At 33.3% G+C, this 15,116-nt stretch overlaps 2 protein-coding genes and 1 pseudogene across 2 annotated transcripts; 2 read left to right on the top strand and 1 right to left on the bottom strand.

Annotated features, from left to right (window-relative positions):
• The first annotated feature begins 2,406 nt into the window (after positions 1 to 2,406).
• LOC118037274 (uncharacterized) lies at positions 2,407 to 3,520 on the top strand. Its single transcript, XM_035043184.2, has one exon. The coding sequence runs from the start codon at positions 2,509 to 2,511 to the stop codon at positions 3,250 to 3,252; it is 744 nt and encodes a 247-aa protein (XP_034899075.1). The 5' UTR covers positions 2,407 to 2,508; the 3' UTR covers positions 3,253 to 3,520.
• A 3,888-nt stretch (positions 3,521 to 7,408) lies between these two features.
• On the bottom strand, positions 7,409 to 9,454 carry LOC118037273 (pentatricopeptide repeat-containing protein At5g46680-like; annotated as a pseudogene).
• Positions 9,455 to 10,631: 1,177 nt separating this feature from the next.
• LOC118037272 (probable pectinesterase 8) lies at positions 10,632 to 13,152 on the top strand. Its single transcript, XM_035043182.2, has 5 exons — positions 10,632 to 11,058; positions 11,301 to 11,472; positions 11,555 to 11,761; positions 12,528 to 12,787; positions 12,899 to 13,152. Exons 1-5 carry the CDS (start codon positions 10,661 to 10,663, stop codon positions 13,056 to 13,058), a joined length of 1,197 nt encoding a protein of 398 aa, XP_034899073.1. The 5' UTR covers positions 10,632 to 10,660; the 3' UTR covers positions 13,059 to 13,152.
• Positions 13,153 to 15,116: the final 1,964 nt, after the last annotated feature.

Raw genomic sequence — 15,116 nt, 5'->3', positions numbered from 1 at the left:
TACCAAAAAAAAATATTAATTTGAAGCAAAAAAAAAAAATTTTTAATCTTTTTTTTAAAAATACTTTTAAAAGACAAAAATAAAAAAGTTTTAAATAAACCAATTGAACATAATCAAATAAAAAACAAAATCAAGCAATTTGGTTTGGTGTGGTGTAGTTATATTTTATTAAAACTTAATAAGTACAAATGGGAAAAAAAAAAAAAGTTGGACTATTTTTATCATAACTATGGTTTTTGTAGATAAAAAAAAATAGGTTGTTTGATTTGGTTTGGTTATTATATAGTTTTGGTTTTTTATTTTGATTTTCTCAATTTGGTTTTTTTAGTTTTTTAAATATAAAATAGTAAATAAAATAGAACAATTTATTTTAAAAAAATTAACTAGTTTTTCGGTTTGTTTTCTTTGGTTGTTTTTTCCTGTACAATTTAATTATTTTACTCATCCTTAATAGATAGCAGCCCCTAGCCTAGTTAAATTATCATATCCAATAAACTTGTAGACATGACATGATAATTTAATGTTTCTCGTGAATATTAATACTTGTATTGTGGCAACATCAGAGATCCATGTAATGTTTTAAGAAGAGAAAAACAGAGATAAGAAAATAAATAAATAAACAAATCTCTCTCTCTCTCTCTCTCTCTCTCTCTCTCTCTCTCTCTCTCCTCTCTCTCTCTCTCCCTCTCCCCTCTCCCTCTCTCTCTCTCTCTCCCTCCCTCCCTCCCTCTCACACACACACACACACGCACACACGCGCGCGCACACACACGCACGCATAAAAGAAATTCCTGCCATCTGCTCCTCTTTTGTGATAGGGCCGTTGTCCCTTGGAAACCCTTCTTGACTTATAAAACATGTGCATCCAATCGGCAATATTTCCAAAGGGTAGATAGAGATGTGCTAGACCCGTTAGCCCCTTTATAAAGTTCAAAGATAAAAAGTCTAATCTATCAATTTTAGGATGAAAAAATTGGAATAATTGTTCAACAACAAGCTTTATTATTCACACTTCATTTAATTTATTTGTGATTTGGAATAAGTAAGTTTTTTGTTGTGAGATGTGAGACAAAGTTACCAAGTGTAAAACTTGTCGCACCACAACACCTTAACTTTCTAACACACGTGAAGGTTGAAAATTGAGACCTCGTGGCAAGAAAACTAGGAGTTTGTTTGGTAGTTTAAGGAAACTTGTTGAAATTGCATTTTACTTTGATTTTATTTTTAAAGGTGTATGGTTAATTAACACGCCATGATTTTACATAGGTTTCATTAAAAACTAGATGCTTTTTAGTATGTTTATATATATATATATATATATATATATATATATATATATATATATATGCAGCAGAGCAGGGCTTGTGAACTAGTTAATTAACAAAAACTAAACATATATAAGGTTAGGAATTATTTATATGAAAAGTGAACCTTCTGTCTAATTTTTATTTTTTATTTAAAATTTTTTTCCTTTTAACTTCATCATTTTATGTCTCTAATTATATAAATTAAGCTTCAAATTAAAAAAAAAAAAAAATACATGGCTCACCTCAAATTTACAACAATTTTTATTTTGATTTAAAAAATTTATTTTATTTTATTTTATTTATTAGTATCTTGGTTAAAAAGAAAAAGGAGAAAGTTGCAAGAAAACAGTGAAAGAGAAGGAAATAATTAGTTCTTGTAAAAATAGTTAAACTTCGTATCAACATGTTTCATTCAAAAAAAAGTTTTATGATGGTATTTTTTTTTTAAGATACTGATAAACGGGTTCACTCACGGCCGTACATTTGACCTGATATGTTTTCTTAAAAAAAAAACCTCAGTATTTGGTTTTTAATGAAATATTTATTATTATTTTTTTAATTTTATTTTTTAATATTAGGTTGATTGTGAAGTTAAACCCTTTATTAAACAATTAAATTTTTTATTCAATAAATATTAAATAGAATATGAAATCAAGAAATCAATCGACGGATACCATGACATCTGTAGTCATGATTATGAAGGAGGACTAGTTAAAAGCAAAAACTTGGGAGAAGGTACATGGCTATTTCCCATAAAAAGAATTGCATCTTCGAAGACTCCAACTCACCCAATGTCACCTACCACACAAAAAGTCTTCAGCTGACGTGGCCACCTTGAAGAGATGATCTCATCCTGATAGAGCCCTATGAATGTTGCTTCAAGGAACCATGCAACCTCAAAAATATCAGCCATCCATGCCCTCATGAAGTAAGTACATAGACTTTCCAGAAACCACATTACATGACAGCACCCACGTGCCATCTCACGTGACAAATTAGCTTGGGAGTATCCTTTAAGCAAGGATCAATGGCCAGGATCTCTCCTGCACTGTTTCTTTGACCATGTTGAACCTCCATAAATACCATAGGCCTAACTTCATTTCCTCCCTTCAAACTTGCCGAAGAAAAATCACGCACATATACATAGCGGCGCCCTAAATATATGCTATAGTTTGTGTTTCTTTCTCTTATAATTAAGGTCATGAGCAAAATCATGTCCGATAATCCTCCCGATTGGTCTCAATTCTATCAACAAAATCTCTCGAACCAAGTTTTACCTCCTATTCGACCCATGTTCAACGATCGTGGGGTCGCTGATGTGAATATCATCGCCAGCACCGCCATGGACACGGCCAGCATATCGAACCCTATGGGTTCGGGCAATCCTAGCTCAAGTGGTCATTTGAGCCCCGAAGGTCGAGTTGCCAAGCCTATTCGGAGAAGGTCTAGGGCTTCAAGAAGAACCCCGACAACATTACTCAATACAGACACCACGAATTTCCGAGCCATGGTGCAACAATTCACCGGGGGTCCTAGTGCACCATTTGCAACAGGATCACAAATTAATGCCACAAATTTTGGTTATGCAGTAGGTGTTCATCGTCAAGGCCATCATGGTAATCACCCTGGTCCAGTTATGATGCCCCCGGGGTATCATTTGCAATATCATCAGCAGCAGCAGCAGCAATTTCAGCAGCAAAGCCAGCCACCACCACCATACATGTTCTCACTGAGAAACAGTAATATGGGTACCAACACTAGTACCACCACTGCTCCTGGTGATGTGTTCTTTCAAAGACTTGGAAACCCTAGAGCCGCTACAACCATGGAAGTCTCTGATCATGGGTACTCAACTGAAGGAGCTGTAATTTCCTCCCTGGTGGCTCCTTCTAGGCCTCCATCTTCCAGCTCCAATGAGAACAGAAGTAATACTTTCTTATTCTGAGAGGGACATAAAGACGAAAGTTAGGCACTGACTTGTCCTATGAGACAACCATTGACCAACGTAAATATTGTGCTACTCATGACACTTGATAGCATTTTTTTTTCTTTTTTTTCATTGGTTTTCTTTCTTCTTTTTACTTGGCTCTAAAATGTGGCAAGTACTTTTCTATTTAAGTCTGCCACATGCTTTGTTTCTTAGCTCTTTTTTTCTTTCTTTTTTGTTGCTCTCGATCATTAGAAATATATTGTTAATTATAATTTTCAAGGCATTTGGTTTGCTTTCAAAAACCATGGGCCAAGTATGATACAGGGAAATAAGTATGCTAGCTCGTTTTATTCATTTTATATATTTAATTACACATATGCAAGCTCCCAAGGAGAATTAACCTTTTAACGACGGCCAAATTGCTAATTCAAACACTTGGATTGCATCGAAAAAATAAATGAAAAATATTAAACATATTTTATTTGTTAATTTTTTTATTAGACACAATATTAAAAAGTGATTTCAAATAACCACTTAATACTATTAAAGAGTCTATATTTACGAATATGATTAGATTGTGATTTTTTTTTTTTTTATTTAAAAATATATTAAAATAATATTTTTTTTATTGTTTTAAAAATTATTTTTGATATTAGCATATCAAAATAACCTGAAAATACCAAAAAATATTAATTTTAAAAAAAAAATTTAATTTTTTTAAAAATACTTTTCAAACACAAATCAAGTGCAATACTATTTATTAGTGCGGTATACTGTAGTGTATTATATTAACAAACAGATTAATTAAAAAAAAAGTAATCATTTCATTTTAAAGTTTTCCTCTTTTAATTATTTTCTTATGACTTTGATTCAATTTTATTAATGCTAATCTTATCTAAAATTAGTATTATTTTTTAAGAAATACTAAGTTGAAATAAGTGATTTTTAAGAAAACTGATGACTTCGTGAAACATTTTCTAGCATTAATTTTCAAGAAATGCTAAGTTGAGAAAGAAAAATCCAGGTGTATATTCTTTGTACAACTACCTTTATCTAACTTTATGTCACAATTAATGACGATAAATACTCTTCCAAATTGAGAGAAAAATAAAAAAACTTTTCGTGAATTGTAGGGAATTTAAGACCTCAAATTTCCCAGAAAGAGATTGATTTGAGTGAGAGATGGGAAGAGGGGGTGAATGTGGGTGTATCATGGGCCTCAATGACATGGAAAGGAAAAGGTCCACTTTAATTACAAAGTCAAATATACACCCTAATCTTTGCTAATTTGAATTAATATGGGTGCCTTTTGATTCACTAAGATCACATCAATCCCCAATTGGCTAATTGAACATTATTATCTAAGCCACCATAATTTTCAACCTAATTACAGTAATTAGGCTATGTCAATCACGTGGATAAATATTGAATTTGAAGGCAATGAAATAATTGGCTTTGTCTTCTATTTTGTGGAATGTAATTGATATTAGAGGGAAATGAAATAATTAATTTTGGGATGTTCATAATGGAACGCCATCCAGCAAAATAGAGTATGGAGTAGCTTTCATATCTATTTTTAAATTTATTATTATTTATTTTAATTAATTTTTTAAATAATACGAATAATACCATCTGATGTCATCTGACGTCATTGATGTTAATTAATAAATAAAGTTAATTATATTTTATAATAATTTAAATATAAAACAAGTACAATGATTATAGAGGGAAGAAAAGTAATTTATTGTGGGAGCCAACCATGTGAAACAAATTTCCAACAAATTATATGCCTAAAATTGTTTTGTTTTGGTTCCACTTCACCTTCCTTACAAATCATGGTTTAAGATAGGGATGAACAAGCGCTACGACTTAGTAGTCAAAAGTGATGCCTTTCTTCCTCCATAAGGTTTTCGATTTTTTTTTTTAAGTGAAATATGCATATAAATTATTTGCAAATGGCATATATCTGTATCAAATAGCAAAATAAACCACAAAAATCTCATTTTACAGGGATCACACAATTTCATATTTATTAAACCTAATTTAGAGTCCGAGCCAAGGCAATATTTAGATCATAAATTACATAGGTTAAATCAATTTTTTACAAAAAAAGAAGATTAAAATAATGTTGGTAACAAAATATTTTTAAAAAATCAATGGGATTAATCCAAGTTTTTAACCAGGTTATATAAAATTAATTTTTTTATTTATTATAAAACTAGTCTACATCGAACCGGTTTAATAATAATAAAATTACTTTTTTCTGCTCAAGGCAAAACATTCGAGTTCAATTAGATGGTGTTACTTTTGACCCTAGGAATCTGAATACTCACAGAAAGAAGAGGATTGCTCCATATAATATATAAGGGATTTGATCCTTTGGTACACTTCAGAATAATCACATGTGCAAAAATGCTATAAACAATAATATGGCATCAATCATCAAATGAATTTGACTCATATGATTGACCAATTGAAAATACCATGCTTGCCGTGCGGCGTGCCATAAATATCTCTCTCGGAGAGATAAGCTTAACAGGACGGAATGCTAGCTGCCTGCCTAACAAATACAAAAAAAGATTTAAATATTAATGTATATTGTTTTATTTTATATTTATATCTTAGAGGAACCCTGATTAATTTAGAAGTTAACTCAAGTTAAATTTAAAAAATATATATAAAAATTAACTCAATTAAATATATAATAAATTAATCTATTCAACTTGTAACTTAATTCATATGTTAAGTAACCTAATTCATATATTAAGTGGGGTTTAATAAGTTGGTATAAATGCACTCAACGTGGAAGGTGAAAGTGAACGCGTTTGTCACCAACAGGTTGTTCGCTCAGTGATTGTTGGGGCAGCTCTCCTTCCTTCAAACTTCGGTTCGAGTTCCAGTGGGAGTGGAGCTGGAGAGTTTGTTCCCTTCCTATCTCTATTGGGTCCTTCCTGTGCGGTATGCCTGTCACCCCCGCGGTGCCTTACTTGCTCACTAGGCTTGCAGGATGTTCAGTGAGCCGTGTGATTAGTCATGGTGCGCGCAAACTGACCCGGACATCCACATTAATAATAATAAAAAAAAGTGAACACGTTTGTCTTGAATTAGATTAAAGCAACAGAGGGATTGGATGTTTGTCTCTTCTGTTTTTTCAAGGTGGGTTAAGAAAACACTAGCAAAGTCTTGTGTCATGCTATTTCAGAGCTCCTTGAAGATTTAATCACTTAAATATTTTGTATTTATGACAAGGAAGGTATCAAACATTTGACCCAACTAATCCTCAGGTCACATGCTAACAACCTTTGCCCACAGTGCTCCAAGTTCATGCAGAACAGAGCTGTTTAACTGGTCAATTATAGTGAGTCCTTGTATAATTACTGACTGTTATGGTGAATCCCTATACTATGATTGATTTGATGCACACTGACCACCTCTAATTTCCTAGTAATAATCTCTTGTAGAAAACACTCAAGTAGTAGCTTGCAAGACTTGCGGGATGTTACAGCTCCAGTGGCACAGATTATGGAAAGCTGTTCCATCAATCATCGCACTGGTGGATGCCCTAGAAATGTACATGAACTGTAGTTAGAGAACAAAAGGCAACAAAAAACAATGAAGAATGTTTTGTTGTATTGAGGACAAAGTATTGCTCAACCTACGTTGAATTAAACTCCTTGAAAAGTTGATAAATGTGATGTGAAGTTTAGAATGGGGTGAAATTACTATGCTACAAAAGAATTTTAGCGCGGTGAAAATCTCCTGGCTTTATCTGCATTACCGATCGAAGTGATTTGCCAGAAAAATGATTAGTAATTAAGAAGGTTATTGCTGCGGCCACATACTGGATTGAGGGAGACTTCAGTGGTGTCTGAAACAGGATGGCTCGATACAAACAGAGCACAAGAAATGCGTTCCACCTTGCCGACCTGTTGCATTAAAGGAGGGATGGATGAAGGAAATATACAGAGTGTTGGCATGTTTCTATCAGCAGCATCGACCAGTGAAGCTCAGCTGTTCAGAGGTCTGACAACATGAGTTGTGTAACTTGGAAACTATGATGGATCACAATCAACTTTTCATGTATTTGGGAAAAGATAGCAAAAATTCCAAGGAAAATCTTAAATTAAGGTGAAAGATGAACCTAATATTTTCAGCAAGGAAAGTTCATTAGTTAACATGAAAATAATCCTCACTTTGCAGCAGTTGAAAAGCTACAGTTTCTTTACACTAGTCCCCAACAAATCAGCAATGAAAACAATGCAACGACATAACCACAAAACCATAAACAAGTTTTTCAACTTGCTGATCCAAAAAAAAAAAAAAGTGCTTTGACAGTGAAACAGTAGTGTACAATCAAGTTTATCATTAAATTTGAACTCAAAAGTAGTCCAACAAGACCATCATTGATATATAAAACAGTTTCACCTGTGAGACCACCAACAATAAAAACTGTCATGTGTCTGTTCTTCCTTCATCCACCAATATTGGCATGGTTGGTAACTGTCCTTTCTTCAGCAAGAGTAGATTTGGCCAAACGTGTTCTCGTCAAGAACAATGTTACAATGATGATGCTCGAATGATATTAATGAAATTCAGTTTCCAATTTACCCTGGTTCATAAGACCAATTTGTATTTTGTACAGTATGTCTTATTAGCACAAGAAGCACTTTGGGAGCTCTAAACGTAACTGTCAATGTTTGCAGTTCTATTTCAACAAAATGGGCTTTGCATTGTAAATGACTAACAAATTAAATAAGTGCCAGAAAAACATTCCACCTCCACAGTGCACCTAAACGAATGCTGAAAGAGCCAGTTTAATTTCTGATTCAAGTATCTTTGCTTCTCTTTGACAACCAGAACGACTAAGACTGTCAAAAACTGCATGCTTAGTAGATGGGAGTATACTCATGCCACTTCTAACACAAGAGAACAAGAGCTTGGATGCACAACGGAACCTTCCATCCTTGCAAAGATTGTGAATCAAGGAGGAGTGGCTAAAAGAATCCCTTGTATCCATTGAATCAAAGATTTTCAAAGCACAATCAATCCAGTCAGCTTTACACCACCCATCAACCATTGTGTTTAAAGCAACCAAGTTGAATTGAAACCCACTACATTCATATACTCCATGGCCCCATAAACATCACCTTCCTCTCACAACCCATTCATCAGAATCGTGTGTGTCTACTCATCACATTCTAAACCTTATCCATTTCATCAAGTATTTCACATGCCACTTCCAACTTACTACCTTTGCAGTTCAAATTAATCGGTGCATTATAAGATGTCATCTCAATACCAATACCAGTGTTCACCATCCGCTCCATATAATGACTTGGTTCTTCAATTCTACAAGTCTTGACCAAAGCACCAACAACTGTGCAATATGCAAAACCATCAAAGGTATACCCCCTTATCAATCATCTCCTAAAAAATCTCAAACCCTTGTTCAAATTTCCTAGATCTAAAGCAACATGTCATAACTGTGGTATAGCTATAACATTCGGAACAAGCCCAGATGCACCAAGTTCCTTGAATATTCACCTAGCTGTCTTCAATCTCCGAGCTTTACACAGCCTGTTAATAAGAATATTAGAAGTAACCAATGAAGGAACAAACCCGTGTCTCTTTAAATTCCTAAACAACACGAGTGCATTCTCCACAAAACCATTCTTGCAAAGCCCCTTAAGCATAGTATTAAACGTAGCTGGAGAAGGAGATCAACAACAAAGTATAACATCGTAAAAACCCGATTCACTTCATCAGGCTTTCCTAGCTTAAAAAAACAATGCATCAAAGTATTATAGCTCCAAACATCAGCTTTTATCCGCAACTCAAGCATTTCCTCAAACAAATCCATACATTTCGACAACAAACAATGCCTCATAGCACCAGCAATCAAAGAATTACAAGTAAAAACATCAGGGTTTATACAAGCTTCTTTCATTCTATCAAGAACTGAATAAGCAGCCTCAAAACTAACAAAACGAGAGCAAGCATTAATCAGTGTATCTTAAGGAACAACATCAGGCAAAACACCCAGTATTGTACCATCAATAATCACAGTTTCTGCTCTTTTTAAATGCTTGGCTTTGCAAATAGATGCTATACAAATATCCAAGAATCTAGTAGATGATCTACTAACCATTACTAATATTCAACGGAACCCAATAACAAGAAGAGGCAAAATTTGCATACCAGTAACAATTCTTACCTGAAAAGTTTCAAACTTCGACGCAAATCTTGCTGTTAAAACGAGAAAGTTTCAAACTTTGATCTAATTCTTGTTGTTCCTTTTGGACATGAAATGTTGGCATTGAACCCAGAAGAAGTTAGTGTTTTTGTCTTGGTTTTGGTTTGGTGTTAAGACAAAGGCAACTTCAGTGGGAGATGCCAAGAGCTGCCATTTGGGAGGATGTAAGGTGAGCACTATGGATTAGCCCGGCTTCAAGGTGTGAGGATTTTAGGACTGAGCTTTAGCTCAATGGTTTGAGAGTTGGGCTTTATGCTTTGGTCCATCACACCATTTTTTTTTTCTCTCAACTTAAATCCTATAGATAATAAATAATAAGCTTTGTAGCTTAACTAAAATTTATGTCTATTTTTTCATTAAAAATAAAAATATTTATGTCCCATTTTACTTCAAAATTTAAGTGCAAAATTTTTACATATCCTCGAGTACATATTAAAGGATTAACTTTATATATTAAAATTAAATTTATATTTATGATTAAATTAAAAAAATAAATGATTCAGATCATTTAGATTAACTTATTGTTTATTTTTATTTTTGTTTATTATTATTATTTTTAATAATAGTGTGATTCCATAAATATTCTGAGGACAAGGACAAGGTTTGATGATCCATTTATTTTTCAAAGATGAAGCCATCAATTCTTCACCAATGCCATTCATTTAGTCCTATATTGATGCTTCTGATAGATAAATACGGTCCAATTATTGGTTTTAAATTATTATTATTTTTAATATTTTTTAATTATTTTGATATGCTATGTTAAAAATAAAAATATATATATTATTTTAATATTTTCTCAAATAAAAATACTTAAAGAAAAACATTTAATCACAATTTCAAACATGAAGTAAGCGTGCAAAACTGCATTTGAAATAAAAAGGCATAAAATAATGGGTTTTTTTTTGCTTGAAAAATGCAACAAACCGTATAGATAAACGGGCACCGAGGAGCTTGCTTTTCCTGTTCCATAATTCAAGCCTCATCCACAAGAAGTTTTGGATAGCTTGGAAATTGTCCTAAGAATCGACAAGAGACAGGGTGATTTGCAAGACATGTTATCAATTCTTTCACTTCAAGTGCATACATATTTATATAGTACTAACTATTGCAAAAAATATTATCAACCAATCCTCTTCGCCCATTTCCTCTTCCGAATAAAGAAAAAAAATGAGCCTTAGAAACATTTCTTTCACTCTCCTGGTTGCGCTTTTGGCAATCATGGCATCGACTGTTCTTATCAGTCCAAACCTTTCTCTGTTGCACCAGCTCATTGAACTTGGTTTGGCCACTTTTTCATCGCCTTTTATTGCAACTTTCGTTCCATATAGCATTGAAGGTCGCCGTCACCACCACCACCATAATAAACACCATAGTGATGGGAAAATAGTCAACATTTGTGAAGATTTCCCTCCTGACTTCCCCCCTCCAGACACTAACACAACCTCAACCATTTGTGTCGATCGAAACGGATGCTGTAATTTCACAACAGTTCAATCAGCTGTTGATTCGGTCATGAATTTTAGTCAGAAACGAACCATAATTTGGATCAATTCTGGCATTTACTAGTAAGTTAGTTCTTTATTTTATTTTATTTTAAGTAGTTGATATATAGTCATGTGGTATTCGGGGACCAACTTACTCGCATCGAGTCTAAATTCATCTTTTCGATCTGATCGAAGGATGGTGTAAGAGAATTCAAGAGAAAATACGTTGTTGTGGATTATAAGCAGAACAACGGGTTTGCTTTCCTGTTTTTCTCTTTGAAGTTACTAAACTTTATCACTATGATTTTGTTGGCCTGTTTTAGCGAGAAAGTCACCGTTCTAAAGTACAAACAGAACATTACATTTCAAGGACAAGGCTATACATCAACTGCTATTGTATGGAATGACACTGCAAAATCTTCTAATGGGACATTTTATAGCGGTTCTGTTCAAGTTTTCTCGAACAGCTTCATTGCTAAGAACATAAGTTTCATGGTAAGATATGTTAGCTCAACAGCATTAAACCACATCGTGTCGTGAGAAGACAAGTAGTAACATTTTTCCTTTTTCGTGCTAGAATGTTGCTCCGATTCCGAGCCCCGGTGATGTTGGAGCCCAAGCAGTGGCGATTAGAATCTCTGGAGACCAAGCTTTCTTTCTGGGCTGTGGATTCTTTGGAGCACAAGACACCCTTCATGATGATAGAGGTCGCCATTACTTTAAGGATTGTTATATCCAAGGCTCTATTGATTTCATCTTTGGCAATGCAAGGTCACTCTACGAGGTGACTTAATTTTTATCTGAAGCAAGCCTTCCTGCTATCTAATTCTTCATTTTAATTACTATTATAAATTCTTATGCATGCATGCTATGAAACTAAGTTGAAAAATTACACCACCTGCTATAATTATGAGAGATTAATCACCATGCTCAAAGTCAAGGAATGATAAAGGGTGCAAGCAAGGAACTCTATTAATTATGATCCCAAGTACTAATTAAGGCCATGTCAAAGGACATTTGCTCCATGGCCAAGTAACATGACATTTTTGAGAGGGCCGGGTGGTCTTGCAATGAAATCATGGCAAAACATGACTCCGCTTGACAAAGAGTCCAAGAAATATGCAGCTTGATTATTATAGTCTTGTGTATGGAAAATTCCTTATGTATCAGGCATGAATTGGCAAGCTCATCCCCCATGTATTAAGAGATTGTTCTGTCATATATTAACTAAAAACTATAGAAAAAATAAAAGAATTAGTACTGATTTGAGACAGGGAGCACCAAACCATTGGAGGCATGGTTTTATTATTATTTTACCATTAAACCTCTATAAATTACTATCATGGGAATATGAAAATTTATTAATTAATCGATATATTGTTTAAACTTCAAATTTAAGTTGGAACAGAACAAAAATATTATTTAATCGAGATGACATATTATTTAAACTTCAAATTTAAGTCGGTACCGAATAAAAATATTTCATAAATATCAGATTATACTGCATTTAACACAATCTCTAAGCTCTCAATACTGGACATTTTCTACAGAATTGCCAGTTGATTTCTATGGCTAACCCAGTAGCTCCAGGAGCAAGAGGCATAAATGGAGCAGTAACAGCACACGGTAGAAATTCCAAGGATGAAAACACAGGTTTTGCCTTTGTAAATTGCACCTTAGGAGGTACAGGAAGAATATGGCTAGGTAGAGCTTGGAGGCCATATTCCTCTGTCATCTTTTCATACACTAGCATGACTGATATCGTTGCGCCTGAGGGCTGGAATGACTTCAATGATCCCACCAGAGACCAGTACGAACCATAGAATCCATATTTACTCAGATTTCTCACATTATTAAAGTAATTAATTAACTTGATTACTTGATAATTGGTAATTAATACATATCATAACATATTTTGCAGGACTGTTTTCTATGGAGAATACAATTGTTTTGGTGCTGGAGCCAATATGACTATGAGGGCACCTTATGTTCAAAAACTTAATGATACACAAGCTTCTCCTTTCCTCAACGTGTCATTTATTGATGGAGATCAATGGTTACAATCATTTATTAATTCTTAAATATAAAATATATATATTTATCTCTTCAGTTGTCCAGTTTTCAGTTCATATCAACGATTATTATTTTGAAGAAAGATATTCATACAATATGTAAACACGTATATTTTTTAATGAATAAAACACTTATAGTTGATTATTCAGTCAAATTTCTTATAATTACCTGATTTAATATTTTTGTTTTTCAAACTTGAAGGCCAGACAACAAGATGATTAACACTTAACCCTCTTAACTATAACTTATCCTGTAGATGTTTTAATTGGAAATGGATGATCCTCTGGGGGTCCTTCCACAACTCCACTTACTCGTAGGATTAATTAAAAACATTAATTTTTTTAATTGCTCAATAAAGCTCGAACTCTTAAAGTAGCAATACATTTAATTTGCCGTTTATTTGCAGTTTATGAAGACAAACAGATAATAATTAGTTGTAGATGATAAAAAAAAAAAAAAAAAAAAAAGAGGATTAACTGTTATGGAAAACATTAAAAGATAAAATCAATTATTTAATTAATTACCACTGAAAGGAAATCAATTATTTAATGAACAATCTTGAATATGATTTCTCATAATTAAATATTTTATAGCAAATATTTATCATCTTATATATCAAATTTACAATATGTCACTTGTAATCTATGACAACAGCCTAAATTAATTATTAGCCATATTAATTAGAAATAGGTTATGGAAGTCCAAAGGTACGTGGTGGTTAATTTTTTTTCAAAAATGGTCATTACTTTTTAAGTAGTATACAAAAAAGTATAAGATGTTTCTAAAATAAGCAATATCCTCTTTCACAAATCATTGAAGAGCTTTTTGCTCCACTTGTTTAAGTAATTCATAGTATTGTAACGTATGCAACTAATTATCGTAATTTAGGATATACGTATACGTATACACACAAACACACACACATGGAATCCTGCCCTTCTAACCTATAAGATAAAGAAAGAAAAACTTGGAAGGATAGGGTTTATATTCAATTTGTAGTCATTGCCATCTCCCACCATCAGTGTTTTTGACCTGCAAGAGATAATCACTAAGCAATGGGAAAGGTATTGAGTACCCTCTTCCTCTTCTTTGTGTTAATTTGTTCATCAGATAATAGTTTTTCATGTTTTGAATATATGGAATATTGTTTTTACCTTTTAGGGAAAAAAAGATGGTAATGCAGCACAAAATGGAGCTGGCTGCCAGGAAAGGAATGGAGAGGCAGTCGTGACGCCACATGAGGAGCACAAAGAAGAAAACAAAGTAGAAAACAAGGGAAAAGAAATTGTGTTGAAAGCTTACATGCATTGCCAAGGATGTGCTGATAAAATCTTATATATCCTGAAAGGATTTGAAGGTAACTGGTTAAAATCTTACAACTCTGTGTGTTTCTTTTCATCTCCGTCGCTCCATTTTGACTCGGTGGGCAAAGCTTTAATGGTCAGGTGTGGAAGAAGTTAAGATGGATAGCAAACAGAACAAGGTAATGGTGAAGGGACCGAAGGCTGATCCATCGAAAGTTTTGGAGAGACTTCAAGGAAAATACAGTAGAAATGTTGAACTCATATCTCCAAAACTAAAACCAAGTGCTCAAGATAAAAAAGAACCAGAAAAAAAACAAGTGGTAAGATGCAGCACGCACGCATATAATAATTTATACTGAATTTAATATTTAATAATTTTATATTTTCGACTTGTTATTGACTTGGATATATGGATCGTGTAGCCTCAAGTAAAGATAGTGGTGCTGAAAATGAATATGCATTGTGAAGGTTGTGCTAATGGCGTCAAGAAAAAAGTACTGAGAATGGAAGGTAAGTATACTTTCAATCTACCGTATTTATTTTCAGTAAAGATGATCTTCTTTGCTAGTTCTTTGATTCCTCCATGATTATTTAATAAAATAGAAACGTATTTATTAAATTGTTGAGGAGCCAATTGAATCTTAAGCTATGGTTAATCTTTTCTCTCGATTTCTTCTCTTCCAAATATACAAGAAACCTCGGCATGTGAAAATTGATCCAAGCATGTCATCTGGATTTTAAAACAAAAATAAATAAATTATA

This window comes from Populus alba, chromosome 16, assembly GCF_005239225.2.
Source record: "Populus alba chromosome 16, ASM523922v2, whole genome shotgun sequence".
Lineage (NCBI taxonomy): Eukaryota > Viridiplantae > Streptophyta > Magnoliopsida > Malpighiales > Salicaceae > Populus > Populus alba.
The sequence above is the reverse complement of the archived record's forward strand: the minus strand, read 5'-3'. Positions and strand labels throughout refer to the sequence as shown.